At 46.6% G+C, this 16,528-nt stretch overlaps 1 protein-coding gene across 1 annotated transcript in view; it reads left to right on the forward strand.

Annotated features, from left to right (window-relative positions):
* Positions 1-1,758: 1,758 nt before the first annotated feature.
* The window catches only part of SLC7A5 (solute carrier family 7 member 5), a 60,914-nt gene continuing 46,144 nt past the window's right edge, over positions 1,759-16,528 (forward strand). The window contains exon 1 of the mRNA XM_082269668.1: positions 1,759-2,283. Coding sequence (XP_082125794.1) covers positions 1,773-2,283 — 511 coding nt within the window. The 5' untranslated portion in view covers positions 1,759-1,772. The remainder of the gene's footprint in view (positions 2,284-16,528) is intronic.

The raw sequence follows: 16,528 nt of genomic DNA on the forward strand, positions 1-16,528 counted from the left end.
ATGGTGGGCATTAGTATGGGGTGAGTTGCCTAGCTGAAGGGTGTGAATTCGCAACAGTGGTGGATTTTGCAGTGACCCATTACTCAGCACAGGATTTTAACACCAAAGATCACTTAATTCCCTGATTACACTCTGAACTTTTTGGCACTAATTAATTGATTTATTGCAGTGCACGTTTTTGGACTTTTGTTCATTCATACATAGTTATATGTTTATGACACTGATTCATTTATATTTTAATATGTTTGTTTTGGGTTAATGCGCGGCTAGTGGGAATATAATTTCACTTTAATTAAAAGACTTATAAAGTTACTGACAGGTCAACTTCAAAATAAGAAGCAGTACAGGCTGTCTCGCTCATCACCACCAGGTGGCGCCTTTACACAGTATCTGCTCCCCTGTAGCAATCTCTGGCTGTTCTGATGGGAATGTTTGTACATTGTTCAGCCTTCTTTAAACTTTTCATCATTGAGCATCTGCAGGCTGCCATCTTCCCATTCCTGTCCTTTAAAAACAGCTAAATAATTCCAGCCACTCTAAGAAACACATGCTGCATGATATAACCATGCCATCCATGAAAGTGGCAGTCAGTGGGTGCTCAGTGACAGTTCAGCAATGGATTCTTATGCTTAGTACACAGAATAAGAATATTGGATGAATGATCGTCCATTATTTTTTTTTTTGTTTATTAATAATGTTTGTTAAGATTTTCAAAGACAAGCAAGAAAATACAATTTACTTTGCATGGTTGGTAGCGACATATAAATTCTATGCCACTGATCCTCTCCCACATAGAATACTTTAAAAACATAACCAAATGGTTAGCAAAAGGTTACTACTGACATATCATTGCAATATAATGAAACCAGAAGATAATATAATTTTCAAATTGCTAATTTTTACGATTAACGCAATACAATTCTAACCATCATCCCATTCACGGGAGGACTGGGCCTGGGGGGTAGGGGGGGCAAAATTGTTGATCTTTTTTTATTAATAGCTCAAAAAATAAAAACCACATCAAATAGCACCAAAAGAAAGTGTTATTTGTGGGGAAAAAAGAAATACATTTTATTGGGGTACAGCGTCGCACGACCGCGCACTCGTCAGTTAAAGTAATGCAGTGCCGTATCACAAAAAATGGCCTGGTCATGAAGGTGGGTAAACCTTCCAGGGTTGAAGTGGTTAAGCAGTGAGTGTTTAGTGACAGTTCAGCAGTGTGGTCGCACCTGCCGCCTCCAGTAGCAGCGCAGATGTCAGTGTGTAGTGTTTATTAGCTGCCAGCAGGTGGCGCCCTCACACCTCTCCTCGAAGCATTACAATGAATATGTATGTTGTGACGTCGGTAAGGCCGGGGATAAAACTGAGCCGGGAGAGGAGGATGGCACAGAGCACCGGCACCGATACTGCCCGGAGGAGCTGAGGGCTGTACAGGGGCACCAAAGAGCCTAGAGGAGAGGAGAGCAGAGGGTAACACCGGGGAGAGAGGAGGGCAGCGGGCATCAGAGGGGCTGAGAGGGTATCAGAGGAGGAGGGTGGCAGAGTGGGTATCACAGGGGTTCAGGTTCGGTGCTGTGATCGGGGCAGCGGTGGGGAACACGTGGAGGCAGTATTAGGGACAGGTGGGGGAGAAGAGGTACCAGGGGGGGTTTACACAGCACCTCCTGAAGTGATTGGCCCGGGGCTCCCGTTTTCAGTACCAGGACAGCGGTTCGGAGGGTGTCACGTGGTTCCCGCCGGTCAGAGGTGATCGGTAGTACCGCCAGAGAGAGATGTCGGCGGTGAAGCGGAGGCAGTCGGGCTCCCCGGGGGCGGAGGAGGAGGCAGGGGAGAAGATGCTCAAAGAGAACGGCGGGGGCGGGGCTCCAGAGGCGGTGGAGCTGCAGCGGAACATCACCCTGGTGAACGGGGTGGCCATCATTGTAGGGACCATCATCGGCTCTGGGATCTTCGTCACCCCCACCGGGGTCCTCAGGGAAGCGGGCTCCCCCGGGCTCTCCCTCATTGTATGGGCGGTGTGCGGTCTGTTCTCCATAGTGGGGGCCCTGTGCTATGCGGAGCTGGGGACCACCATCTCCAAATCCGGGGGGGACTACGCCTATGTGCTGGAGGTGTACGGGGCCCTACCGGCCTTCCTCAAACTCTGGGTGGAGCTGCTGATTATCCGACCCTCATCCCAGTACATTGTGGCCCTGGTCTTCGCCACCTACCTGCTCAAACCAGTCTTCCCCAGCTGCCCTGTACCTGACGACGCCGCCAAGCTGGTGGCCTGCCTGTGTGTCTGTAAGTACCTACCTTCATTACTTCCCCCAATACACCTGTACTACTTTTATGTCTGTAAGTACCTACCTTCCTTACTCCCCCAATACACCTGTACTGCCTGTGTGTCTGTAAGTACCTACCTTCATTACTCCCCCAATACACCTGTACTGCTTTTATGTCTGTAAGTACCTACCTTAATTTATCCCATACTATACTCCACCCACAGTACCATGTGCTGCCTGTATGTACCTACCTTCACTTACCCTCTACTATACCCCCACCCACAGTACCATGTGCTGCTTGTATGTACCTACCTCCACTTACCCTCTACTATACCCCCACCCACAGTACCCTGTGCTGCCTGTATATCTGTAAGTACCTACCTTCACTACTCCCACCCAATACACCTGTGCTACTTGTATGTCTGGGAGTACCTACCTTTGTTTACCCCATACTGTACCCCCACCCACAATGCCCTTGTGCTGCTTGTATGTCTGGGAGTACCTACCTTCATTTACCCTATACTATACTCCATCCAGAATACAGCTGTATTGCCGATGTCTGAGTACCTACCTTCGTTCACCCTATATTCCACCCACAAAACACCTGTACTGCCTGTGTGTACCTACCTCCATTCACCTATAATTGACCAGTACTACCTGTGTGTCTGTGAGCACCTACCTTAATGTAACCTATACTCCACCCACACTACACCTGCACTGCCTGGGTGTCTGAGTACCTACCTTCATTCACCTTATATGCCAACCACAATACAATAGTACTGCCTGTGTGTCTGTGAGTACCTACCTTATACTCTATCAACAAATACACCTGTGCAGCCTCTGTGCCAACCTTCATTCACCCATAATATGCCTGTGTGTCTGTGAGTGCCAACCCGCATTCACCCATAATACACCTGTGTGTCTGTGAGTGCCAGCCTTTATTCACCCATAATACACCTGTGTGCCTGTGAGTGCCAACCTTCATTCACCCATAATACACCTGTGTGTCTGTGAGTGCCAACCCGCATTCACCCATAATATGCCTGTGTGTCCGTGAGTGCCAACCTTCATTCACCCATAATATGCCTGTGTGTCCGTGAGTGCCAACCTTCATTCACCCATAATACGCCTGTGTGTCTGTGAGTGCCAACCTTCATTCACCCATAATACACCTGTGTGTCCGTGAGTGCCAACCTTCATTCACCCATAATATGCCTGTGTGTCTGTGAGTGCCAACCTTCATTCACCCATAATACGCCTGTGTGTCTGTGAGTGCCAACCTTCATTCACCCATAATACACCTGTGTGTCCGTGAGTGCCAACCTTCATTCACCCACAATACACCTGTGTGTCCGTGAGTGCCAACCTTCATTCACCCATAATATGCCTGTGTGTCTGTGAGTGCCAGCCTTCATTCACCCATAATACACCTGTGTGTCTGAGTGCCAACCTTCATTCACCCACAATACACCTGTGTGTCTGTGAGTGCCAACCTTCATTCACCCATAATACACCTGTGTGTCTGAGTGCCAACCTTCATTCACCCACAATACACCTGTGTGTCTGTGAGTGCCAACCTTCATTCACCCATAATACACCTGTGTGTCTGAGTGTCAACCTTCATTCACCCACAATACACCTGTGAGTGCCAGCCTTCATTCACCCACAATACACCTGTGAGTGCCAGCCTTCATTCACCCACAATACACCTGTGTGTCTGTGAGTGTCATTCACCCATTATGTCTGAGTAGATGCTTCTACCCAATACTCCACCCACAATAATGTCTGTGAGTGTTGGAATCCCCCCTATATTCCACCCAGAAACATCTGAGTACCTACCTGTCCCCTGTACTCCAGTCTCTTAGTACCTACATCCACTCTAGATTCCACTTCCACTAAACCTTGGTGTGTGTGAGCACCTACCTATACTTTACTCATTACACCTGTACTGCCTGTGTGTACCTGCACCCCCTATATACTCCACCCTGAGTATACATATACAGCCTTCTTTCTGTAGTCTTCCATTCAGTAAATATCATGTGTGGCCCTTTGGTGACGTCAGGGGCCACATTTAAGGCTCCTCATGTTATGCAAGTTGACCACCACCCCTATTCTCCATCCTTTCTATAGTCCTGTATACATGTTTGTATTCCTTTGTGTCTGAGGACCACATGTACTGTCAGTGAGTACCCATTCATCATATATATCTATCATGTACACTGTGTGTGTGATGACCTCCTCTGTATATTCTGAGAGGGAGAGATTTTTCCACGTTATCTTCTAGCATGCAGACACGTGGAGTAATGTGTAGAATATTCTCCATCGCTTTGCCGCCCGCATGGCTTTCATCATCTTCCGTTGTGAAATAAGCGTTCTTTTCAGTAGCACATGTAGTGGGGCCCCGCCTCCCATTCATTTCCCTGTCATATCCCCTCCCCCTTCCGCATTCTGTCATGTGTTACATCAGCCTGCATGCTGCTCAGGGAAACCGGTTATTTCTGGAGATCAGCCTCAAAAGAAGTGATGTGAGGAGCCACGCCGGGCCTCCCCCAGTGACATCTGTCACCAGATTCTAAATATTTTTGGTGGGTGTGTGTGCCCAGTGCTGGCCACAGAGCTCTGGCATTGCCATTTATATATATAAACATTTGCTGCATCTCTTTTAATTTGGATGCAATGTTTTAGCAAAAAAATCCAAGGGGGGGGGGATCAGACATCACCCCTCCATCACCCCTCCATCACCCCTCCATCACCCCTCCATCACCCCTCCATCACCCCTCCATCACTCCTCCATCACCCCTCCATCACTCCTCCGTCACCCCTCCATCACTCCTCCATCACCCCTCCATCACCCCTCCATCACCCCTCCATCACTCCTCCATCACTCCTCCATCACTCCTCCATCACTCCTCCATCACCCCTCCATCACTCCTCCATCACCCCTCCATCACTCCTCCATCACCCCTCCATCACCCCTCCATCACTCCTCCATCACTCCTCCATCACTCCTCCATCACCCCTCCATCACCCCTCCATCACCCCTCCATCACCCCTCCATTCAGTGATCATTTGTGAGACTGTGACAGATGAGGAATAAAGGAATGATGAATTCAATTCATACAAACATTGATACTTTGTTCAATAGCTACTTTTTAATTTGACATGAAAATAAATGAAAATCAATAAAGAATGACATCTAGGGGTTCATTTACTAAAGCTGGAGAGTGCGAAATCAGACTCACTTCTGCATAGAAACCAATCCGCTTCCAGGTTTTATTGCCGAATTGAACGAGCTGAGGTTAGAAGCAAGAAGTGAGCCTGATTTTGCACTCTCCAGCTTTCGTAAATAAACTCCCAAGCAACAAGCACAAGACATTTGCTAGATATGTTGACAACATCGAATGATTGGGTTGATCATAGGACCTATTGGCATCTTCAAGGGACTCCTAGTCACGAACGGACTGGTGTCGGGTTCTGCCCAATTTAGTGGCATTAGGTCACAACTGTGATACTGCATGTTGTTCTGACCATGTACAGTATTATTCTTCTGTGTGGATCAAACACATAGAACATGGAAAACAATTGCTTGCCACCATATGTGCTTTGTTTCTACCATAACACTGCGTTTATGTGCATAAAGCTGGCCATACACTATACAATTTTTTTTCTTTTTCAATTTCCTTTAGATTACCTGCAACTATGTAGTATAGAGTCCTGCAGGATTGCATACAAATTGAAAGTGTTTTGCTTTGACCTCACATTATATGGTTTTGGTAACTCTAAAGGAAAATTGTGAAAAAAAAAAATAATTGTATCATGTATGTCCAGCCTTAGAGTCGCTCTGCAAAAAAAAAGGCAGCATGTCTGCATCCTTAGGCTCCTTTCACACAGTGTGTTCGTCAAACGGACTCCACTTTTCTCAGCGGGGGATCGATCCGCCGATCCCCCGCTGAGCAGGAGAATGACAGCTGTTCTCCCCACTGTGTGCGGAGACACAGCTGTCACAGCCCCATAGATCTCTATGGGGGAATCGGATGGGAACGGACCGTCGGTCCCATCTGCTGGATGGATGGAAAATAGGGTTTCGATCTGTCCAGATTTGACGGATCGGATCGGGTGTCAGCGGACATGTCTCCACTGATATCCGATGCCCCATAGAGATGCATGGGGGGACCGTTCAGATCCGCCAAAAAAACGGACAGGCGGATCTGAACGGTCCGCCTGTGTGAAAGGGGCCTTACACAGCACAATGCACACCTCACCACATGTCACCACATTGAGTGTAAACTTGTTGCTTCAAAGTGTTTTTTTTTTTTTTTAATTACAAAAGAAGAAATCCAAGGAAACCGGTCAGTGCATTGTAACAACACATTGCCCCGCCCCTACTGGACACACACTAGTGCACATGTGTTTTAGTGTGCAGGCTGGTGTCAACAAGACCTTAACGTGAACCCAATCATTATGTGCAATTTATTGCCTCTACTTTCCTCATTCCTGCCGTTTACTCACCTTCCTTCCGCCTGATCAAGTGATGTGCAGTGACCGTTATTCCTAGATTAGAGAACAGTCTCTCTAAAGGCCCGTACACACGATAAGAAAATCTGTAGGGAAAATTCGTCCGACAACCGATCTGCTGATTTCGGGATTGTTAGTATGGTGCTTTCGACAGCCGACTCCGACTTCTCGGCTGACAAAATCCTGATGTGCAGGCTATAAAATTTTTGTTGTCCGTAATACAACGTCCGATTTTCGTCTCATTAGTACAGATTTCGACAGAAAAAAATCTTAAGAGCAAGACTAGGCATGCTCAGAGACGAAAGAACACTTAAGCCCCGTACACACGCACAGATTGTTGGCCGTAAATTGTTGGCCAACATCCGATCTGCCGATTGTCGGCTTGTTAGTATGATGCTTCCGACAACCAACTGCGAATTTTCGGCTGAAAAAAATCTGGTGTGCATGCTATAAAATTTTTGTTGGCCAACAAAGAACGGCCGATTGTTCCTCAGTCAGTACAGATTTCGGCCGACATCAGATGAGCAAGACTGGGCATGCTCAGAGAAGAAAAAACACACGGAAAGTCAACCATCACATGACATCACTTCTGAAGTTGGTTTTTGTTGGCCAACAAAAGTCCAGTGCTAGTCTAGAGCACATTTCAACCAACAAACAACACTTGACAAAAGACGGCCGATCAGTTGGCCAACAATCTGTGCGTGTGTACAGGGTTATACAAAGCAATCCAACACATGACATTACTTCTGAAGTAGAATTCTGTCGTACGGGAAAATTCGTATGAAAATAACCTCTTCACTTTCCACATCAGACTAGCATGCCACAAAAAACGGACGACAGATCGTTCGATAATCTGATTGTGTGTACGAGGCTTAAGGCCCGTACACACTTGACGGTAATCGGAGGAAATATCCTCCGATTTTTCTCTCTTGCTCAGCGGTCATTACCATTTTTAGTTGACAGTGCATAATGTTCACAAAATTTCTCGTTTTGTTTTTTTTTTTTTGGGACATTTGTTCCTAGACTTCCGGGTTGTCAGCAAATTCAGATCATGCGCGGCCTTTCCTATCCGATTTTTCACGGACATACTGCATATACATTAAACGAAAATTGGTCATCTGGGGATGGACGATAAAAATTTTGGTGTGTTTTTTTTTTTTTTTTTTCGTTGAAAATTTCGGCATCGGCTGCTGAAAGTTGTGCACGCACTTGCCGAAAATCGTACGATTTTACCTCAGATGGGAAATTTCGGCAGATTTTCTATTAGTGTGTACCCCACTTAAGGCTAGGTTCACACTAGGGATTGGTTGATTATCAGCAAGGCCAATATATCGAGGTTCGATCTGCACTTTCCCCGATATATCGGAATCGGCCCCCAGAGGTTGTCGATATTGCTGATATTTCAGGAAAGTGCTGTACTGGAGTGATGCCTGCAGCTAGAGGCATCACCCCGGTACCAACATCCATAGCCGACAGTCGGCTCGTCTGTTATTACAAGGAGTGGGAGGGTACATCTTTCCCCCCCCCCCCCCTCCCGCCGCCTTCCGTGGCTCGCCCGGGTCTCCCGTCCCACCAGGAGACCCGGGCAACCAGCCTGCACGGCCGCTGAAGAGAAGGTACGATCAAAGCCGCATTCGGCTCTGATCAGGTCTCCATGCAAAAACCCGGAAGTGATGTCATGACATCACTTCTAGGTACTCGGCGCCAAATTAAAAAAAAAATGACAGCATTCAAAACAGCCAAACTTGGTGTTTTGAATGCTTTTAAGAGGAGAGGAGGGGTTTGGTGTCTTTTAGACTCCCAGATCCCTCCACAAGAGTACCTGTATATAAAAAAAAAAATGTTAAATGTTCGAAAATATCGGCCGATACGATATGTGATGACCAAAATATCGGTATTGGCAATAAAAAAACGATATCGGTCGATCACTAGTTCACACCTGCAAGTGCAACTGAGCATGCGTTGGTGTGCATGCCCATGTTCGTTAGATGTATGGGGGTGCTAAAGGGCAGAGTGTTTTCTGTGCAATTTTGCATGCGTTCCCTATAAGTAAAGGTGTAAACCTAGACTTAACTTGTGAAGTGCTGGGCACCAGAGTTGTCAAGCCCACTGGGGTGGGGAGGGTAAATTAAGACCTGTGTTAATTCTGACCAGATCAAGCAACGGGTGAAGTGCGCCTGTTGTAATTCCTGGCATCAGAGATGAACTTGGGCGTGTTCAAGCTCGTACACGCCCGATCCTGCCAGAAAGCCAACACCCGATCTCATCTCTACCCGGCTTCGATCCACCGCAGACCTGAGATGACCACTGCTTGATCTAAGGCTGATCATTTGCTATACAATCTGATTGTACAATTATTCCTTAGATCTACCATCAGCTACTGTATGTAGTTCAAGGGCCTGTCTGATTGGATACAAATCATATGGATTATGGCTTTTCTTTATATTACAGTTTTGGCTAAATCTAAAGGCACATTGCACCAACAGATATAGTGTATGGTCCACTTTACAGTTTTGAGCTCAGTTGACAGTCTCACGTCGGTGGTTTGATGCTACCAGCTGACCACCGGAGAGAGGGATCCAGTGATCAGACAGGGCAGGAAACCTCTCAAATATTGTAGTACCGTTGTCCCTCTTCCCCTCTCCAATGCATGGTTGAGCCCAGCATACAAGTGTATGGAGAGCTCTGAAGATACTAAAACTGGAGCTGTTGGAATTATGACCGACCAACCGCTCTAAAGTCTGTGGGCAGTTTTCCTGGCCATTGACTTTTTACGAGAGATAATGAATCCAATGGTTATAAATGTCTCTCTGGACCAGTAGACCCTCCCCAATGGATCAATTCTGGGGGAACCGATGATTAGATGTCATTGGCTGATTGCAGTTGTCTCCCCCATAATAAGACTGTTGGTCAGGGTAGCTTCCCTGTATAAACATTCACGCTTAGACTGTGTAGCTGTAGGATGTCATTGAGAACAGTCCTTCCTTGGTGTGAACCAGAACATCCGCATTCAATGTAAAGCTGGATACACACTATACAACTTTTGTTGTTTGATTTCCTTTAGATTTACCTTCAACTATGTAGTGCAAGGGCCTGCCTGATTGCATAAAAATTTAAAGTGTTTAGATTTGACCTCATATTGTATGGTTTTGGCAAATCTAAAGGAAAAACTCTAAAGGCAATTGTATAGTGTGTATGCAGAGTTGTATATAGTGCTCGAAACCCATACTTGAGTAGAAGTGGAAGTGCTCGATCAAAAAGTGACTTGAGTAGAAGTACTAAAGTATTCAACATGTTTTGGACTTAAGTATTGCAAGTAGTTTTTTTTTGAAATTTTGCTACTAAAGTACTGAAAGTAAAAGTACAAGTACTGTGTTATGTAGTTCTTAAAGAAAGAAGTCAAAAGTTTGAACATCATATTGTTTTTTATTATTTCAAATGCAGCTTTTATTTATACATACAGTAGCTTTTATTTTCATATGCACTGATAATACACATGTTTTAAGCTACTGTGGCAGTGGTAATTTTTATAATAGTAACGAGTAACTATGCAGCACAAAAAAAAAATATTGGAGTAGAAGTATTGAAATCATCGAAAAAGTGTAGTGAAGTAAAAGTAGGAGAAAAAAATTCTACTCCAGGAAAGTACAGATACCGCCTTTCGGTACTTAAGTACAGTAGTGAAGTAGTTCTACTTAGTTACTATACATCTCTGTGTGTATGGCCCATTATGCTTGTCACTTTCTTCAGGGTGCCTTCCCTGTATAAACATTCACGCTTGGACTGTATGGCTGTGGGAGGTCATGGAGGGGTCATGGAGAACAGTCCCTTCTTGGTAGGAACCAGAACATCCGCATTCAATGGAATGCTTGTCACTTTCTTCACCAAGTTGGGAATTCTAGGTGTTGTTTACTGTCCTCTCATTGATCCTCTCATTGATCCTATCTGGCTGTGTCCACATCCCCACCCATGCCCGCTCATTGTGCTGTCATCTGCCTGTAGCTCCTGCTTGTTATATGACAAATGTTTACCCTGCTGATGTCAAGAGATACAAAGAAACAATGTATAACAATGACACATTCTGTGTACACTTCTGTCTGTTTTGCGTTACTGAAGGAAATTTCTTTTCATTGTAATTATTTTAATAAAATATTTTATTAACAGATGTTTGAAGACATTCTCCAGACTGATTGGATAACCCAAGGCCTCTTTAAGTCCCGGGTCACACTTGTGCGATGCGGGAATGCTGCGAATTCGCAGCCTGTTCCCGCATCGCAAACGCACCCCTGGCAGTTCACACTGCCATATGCGATACACAGGGGGTGTCAATGAAATGTTAACGACACCCCCAGTTTGATCGCATATCTCAGTGCGATCTGACAGTTCGTACAGGATCGGATCACACAAGTGTGAACCACTGTGCGATCCGATCCTGATGCGGCTGGAAAAAAGGGTCCTGTGCGTGTTTGGTGCGGATACAGTGCGAATTCAGCCATACAAAGTGTATGGCTGAATTCGCATCCGCACATCAGATCGCATGTAACGAAGGAGTAGGGCGCTCCGAATTACATGCGATCGCCGCACTCGCAGTAATGTGAACCGGCCCTAAGTGCCCGTTCACATATATGCGATGCGGGAACCCTGAGAATCCACTGCGGGTTCCCGCATTGCATTCAAATCGCAGGCAGTTCACACTGCCATATCACTGGGGGTGTCAATTTAAATTTAACAATACCCCCAGATCAGTTCGCATATCGCAGTGCGAACGGACAGTTTGGACATGAATTGTATCGCATTGGTGTGAACCACCATGCGATCCGATTCTGCTGCGGACCCAAAAAAGGGTCCTGTGCGTGTTTCCTGAATCCGATGCGAATTCATCCATGCCATACAATCTGTATGGCTGAATTTGCGTCACACAGACTTGCATGTGATTTTCAAAGCAGTGCGCTCGGAATCACATGCGATGTCTGTCATCGCTGTAGTGTAAACCGGGACTTACGTGACCATTCCCAATAGGATTCGCCTGTCAATTTTTCAGGCAGACCTGATCGAACGTTCCATTAATTTCTATGGACTGGCGGGTGTAAATGACTGTGTGCGTTTACACCCGCCTACATCCGATTTGATGTGGTCCACTAAAATCAAACAGAAAGGGATCCATCCATGTGATTGGAGGTAGTACATTATGGTGTGAATGAGTCTTACTATTTGGGGTCAGTCCCCACAGCCTCCTTTCTAAGGCAGGACATACACAGTTTGAATCTCAGCCTGTCAAGATTCAAACCGTTAAAGGGCATGCTGAATGTACCAAGTTGGATCGATTAATCAACTTGGTTACGACCAGCCTGTTAGATTCTTTTGCTGCTGCTAGCAATAATCAAGGTCTTCTCCTGGCAGGGGCGTCCTTCCTTACTCCTTACTAAAAAAAAATAGGATACCGACCAATGTATGGATGGAACTAGCTGCACACCCCATGACTCTGTATGGAAAGCAGAACCCCCCTACCTGTGTCTCAGTATTTGGCCATCCTTGTATAACAGTTCCTATTAACAGGTAGACGAAAGTACCAGCTGATGCAGCATTAGGCAACCCCTGCAGCCTCTGGAAGTTTTTTTTTTGCATAGTGTCCGGGAGACCTTTGATTTCAACCCCCGGGACTCAGCCCTGACTCCAGGTCGTCTATTAACCACTTAAGGACCAGAAGGTTTTACCCCCCCCCCCCTTAATGACCAGGCCATTTTTTTGGAATCCAGCACTGCTTCACTTTAACTGACAATGTCATGCAACGCTGTACCCAAATAAAATTGATATCCTCCCCTAGATAGAGCTTTCTGTCGGTGGTATTTGATCACCTGTGATCGTGCGCGTGTTTTTTTTTTTTTTTTTTTTTTCCCGCTATAAACCAAAAAAAGCGCGACAATTCTGGGAAAAGGAGAAAAAAAAAAAAAACATTTACTTTCTGCTATAAAACATTCCCAATAAAAAAAAACTAGAGAAAAATTTTCATCATTTTAGGCAAATACGTATTCTGCTAAATATTTTTGGTTAAAAATCCCAATAAGCGTTTATTGATTGGTTTGCGCAAAAGTTATTGCATCTACAAACTAGGGGGAACATTTGTTGTTTTTGTTTTTTTTTTTACTAGTAATGGCGGCGATCAGTGGTTTTTAGCAGGACTGCGACATTGCAGTGGACAGATCAGACACTTTTGGGGGGGACCAGTGACAATACTGTGCTAAAAAATATGCACTATTACTGTACTAACACTGGCAGGGAAGGGGTTAACACCAGGGGTGATCAGAGGGTTAAGCGTGTCCCTAGGGGGTGCTTTCTAACGGTGTGGGGGATGGACTTGCTGGATGAACAGAGACCCGTGTTCCTAAATAGGAGGAATGCAGGATCCCTGTGTCCATTGCTGACAGAACAGCGGTCTGCCGTGTTTACATCGGCCAACTAACGTTCTGTCTCCATGGGGCGCGATCGCGGGTGCCTGGTGGACATCGCGTCTGCTGGACCCGCTGGTTGGCTCCCCCTGTGGCCAATCGGAGCATGCCCCCACTAGCTGTCTTACGAAGTGACGTACAAGTATATTGTTTCGTGGGACAGAGCTGACCTGCCGCTGTATAAGTACGGCAGCTGGTCGGCAAGTGGTTAAAACTACAGGGATGAAGTGTTCAATAATCGGTTAAACAGGTTTAAGAAACGATTTAGTAAAGTAAGACGCCTCTCCCGCCTACATCTCCTGAAAATCCTGTTTACTTCGCTGCTCGCAGATTACTGATCCTTTGTTTTAATGGCTCTTATGCCGCTACGGCTATTAAAGGTACCCTCCAGTTAATCTGGGAAAGGTAGGCGGGAAATAAATATAAAGGGCCCGAAATTCCCACCCAGGGACACAAGGTCTTGTCCTGACATTACCTAAATCTGACCTTCAGTCTTGTACAGTTGTACCGGCTCCCCTCCTGTAATGACATCACTGATTCTGCTTTCACTGCACACTGAGAGCTTCTCGCAATGTGCATTAGAAGATGCAGCATGTCAGATGGAGCCCCTCACATTTCCTGGCTGGAGGACATCCAGCATCTGGTGGCAGGGTGCTCAACCTGTGGCCCTCTAGCTGTTGCGGAACTACAAGTCCCATGAGGCATTGCTAGGCTGATTGTACCGAGCATGACTCCCAAGGGCATGATGGGACTTGTAGTTCTGCAAGAGCTGGAGGGCCACAGGTTGAGCAGCCATCTAGCCCTTTCTTCTCCATAATGACTGTCCATGGCCCTCCCCTTTCATCCATTGGCCAGTGGCGGCTGGTGTATACGGGGCGCAGGGGCGCCGCCCCCCATCCATGCCTCCGGCCCCCAAATCTACATGCAGAGCAATGTGCCCTGAGCCCACCCAGTTGTGTGACAATAGCAAATGAAAATTCGCTATTGTCACACGGATCCTCCTCCTGGCCAATCAGGAAGCGGGTTCTGAGACCCGTTTTCCAATTGGCTGAAAGGAGAAGCCATGCCATTGGGCATGGAGGAGGAGGGAGGAGATGCAGAAGCCGCCGCCATCACTGCCGCCATTGCTGATGTCCAGGCAGGGTGAGTGATCCTGGGGGGGGTCCTGTCCCATCCTGGGGGTCCTGTCCTGGGGGTGTGTGGCCTGGTGTGGTCCGGGGGGGGGGGGGTGTATGGTGCGGTCCGTCCACCGCCTCCCCCCGGCCCATGGAGCACCAGCCGCCACTGCAATTGGCTTTCAGATTTTAAATTCGAGGCTCAGCATTGCATGTGAGAATGAAAAATGTTATTGGTATGGTGTTAATGGTGGGTGGCAGGTATAAGCTGGTTAAACTTTAGCTTTCAATGAACTCTTTCCAGTAGTCTGGAGTTACTCTTTAATGCTGCAGTTCAGAGTGTTAGCGGGGGCTCTCTGGCTGGTACATGGTGTCAGGGAGCCGGGAGCCGGCTGTGCAGGTTGTAGTTGGGGACTTGTAGTAATAACACGGCTTTGATCTCCATCAGAAGTTGGGAAGCCCAGTGACCTGTGTATGGCCTGCTATGCCGGGTCAGAGGAAGGACTCAGTAACTGAAATGTCTGCATTTCTCGTCCCCCAGTATTCCTTATTCCACACAGCTCCCGTCTGGCTGGGCTGCAGATCTCAACAGTTTATTCAAATGTTTTGTATTGTGGTAACCCCGCTGGATAGAAAAACAAGTTGTTCCTGAGGAACTGAATCCTCCTGGGGCCTGAATGTCAGTGATAATACAGCGGGCCCGGCTGGTCTTGTGACCATTAAAAACATGGACAGATTAGCTCAGCAGGACACCGAGCAGATACAGACGGGGGCTTATTCCCACCGCTTGTAGCATCTGTAGTCTGTGAGCGGGACTGCCTTATGTGCTGATAATATGGCGGTATACTGCACTGTCCTGCATATCGCAATATACTGCACTGACCTATGTATGGCAATATACTGCACTGACCTGCGTATGGCAATATACTGCACTGACCTATGTATGGTTTAGGTGGTATACTTATACTGCACTGACCTATGTATGGTTTAGGTGGTATACTTATACTGCACTGACCGATGTATGGTTTAGGTGGTATACTTATACTGCACTGACCTATGTCTGGTTTAGGTGGTATACTTATACTTCACTGACCTATGTCTGGTTTAGGTGGTATACTTATACTGCACTGACCTATGTCTGGTTTAGGTGGTATACTTATACTGCACTGACCTATGTCTGGTTTGGTGGTATACTTATACTGCACTGACCTATGTCTGGTTTAGGTGGTATACTTATACTGCACTGACCGATTTATGGTTTAGGTGGTATACTTATACTGCACTGTCCTATGTATGGTTAGGTGGTATACTTATACTGCACTGACCTATGGATGGTTTAGGTGGTATACTTATACTGCACTGACCTATGGATGGTTTAGGTGGTGTACTTATACTGCACTGTCCTGCTTATGGTTCACCTGTAGCTTCACTCAGCAGATTTTTTTGTATATTAAATATTCCCATGGACTGGAATTCCCACAATGTGCCGCTGGGCAAATGTGCCAAACTGGACCATGTGTGCGGTCACTCGGTGTCTATTTGGGGTTTCCAAGAGCTGGGAGATGAGGTGCAGCATATTGGGAAGTGAGTAATTTGGGCCCTTGAGCACTTGTTTTAGCCAAAAACAATGACACCCTGACATTTGGAAGTCCAGAACAATGACAGTTGGGGGTTCAAGAACGTTGACACTTGGGGAGAAGTCCCAGAACACTGGCAGTTGGGGGTGTCCCAGAATGACGACACACTGGCAGTTGCTGGAGGAGAGGGGGGGTCCCAGATCGACATCACACTGGAACTTGAAGGCGGGTGGGGGTTCCCAGAGCGACGACACACTGGCATTTGGCGGGGACAGAGCGACAACACACTGGCACTGGGGGGGGGGGGGGTCCCAGGGCAATGACAATTTGTTGCCATTGAAGAGATCCTTCATATGGTGACATTCAGTCATTCTTCCTCCATAGACTCTCCGTCCTCCGCAGTAAGTGTCTCTGTGTAATCTCTGTGTAGTCTCTGTGTAATAACTCCACATTGACTCCTGAAGACCATTACTAGTAGAATTATCGGGGTGGGGTTGGGGGGGGGGGTTCTGGTGGTTAATAAAAGACTTCTTACAGTAAATTTCATGCTGAGTCAGATCTTCCAGTGAACTCTTGGCGGTTATGTGTCAATGACACACGTCACACGTATG

This window comes from Pelophylax lessonae, assembly GCF_965119305.1.
Source record: "Pelophylax lessonae genome assembly, chromosome: 10".
Lineage (NCBI taxonomy): Eukaryota > Metazoa > Chordata > Amphibia > Anura > Ranidae > Pelophylax > Pelophylax lessonae.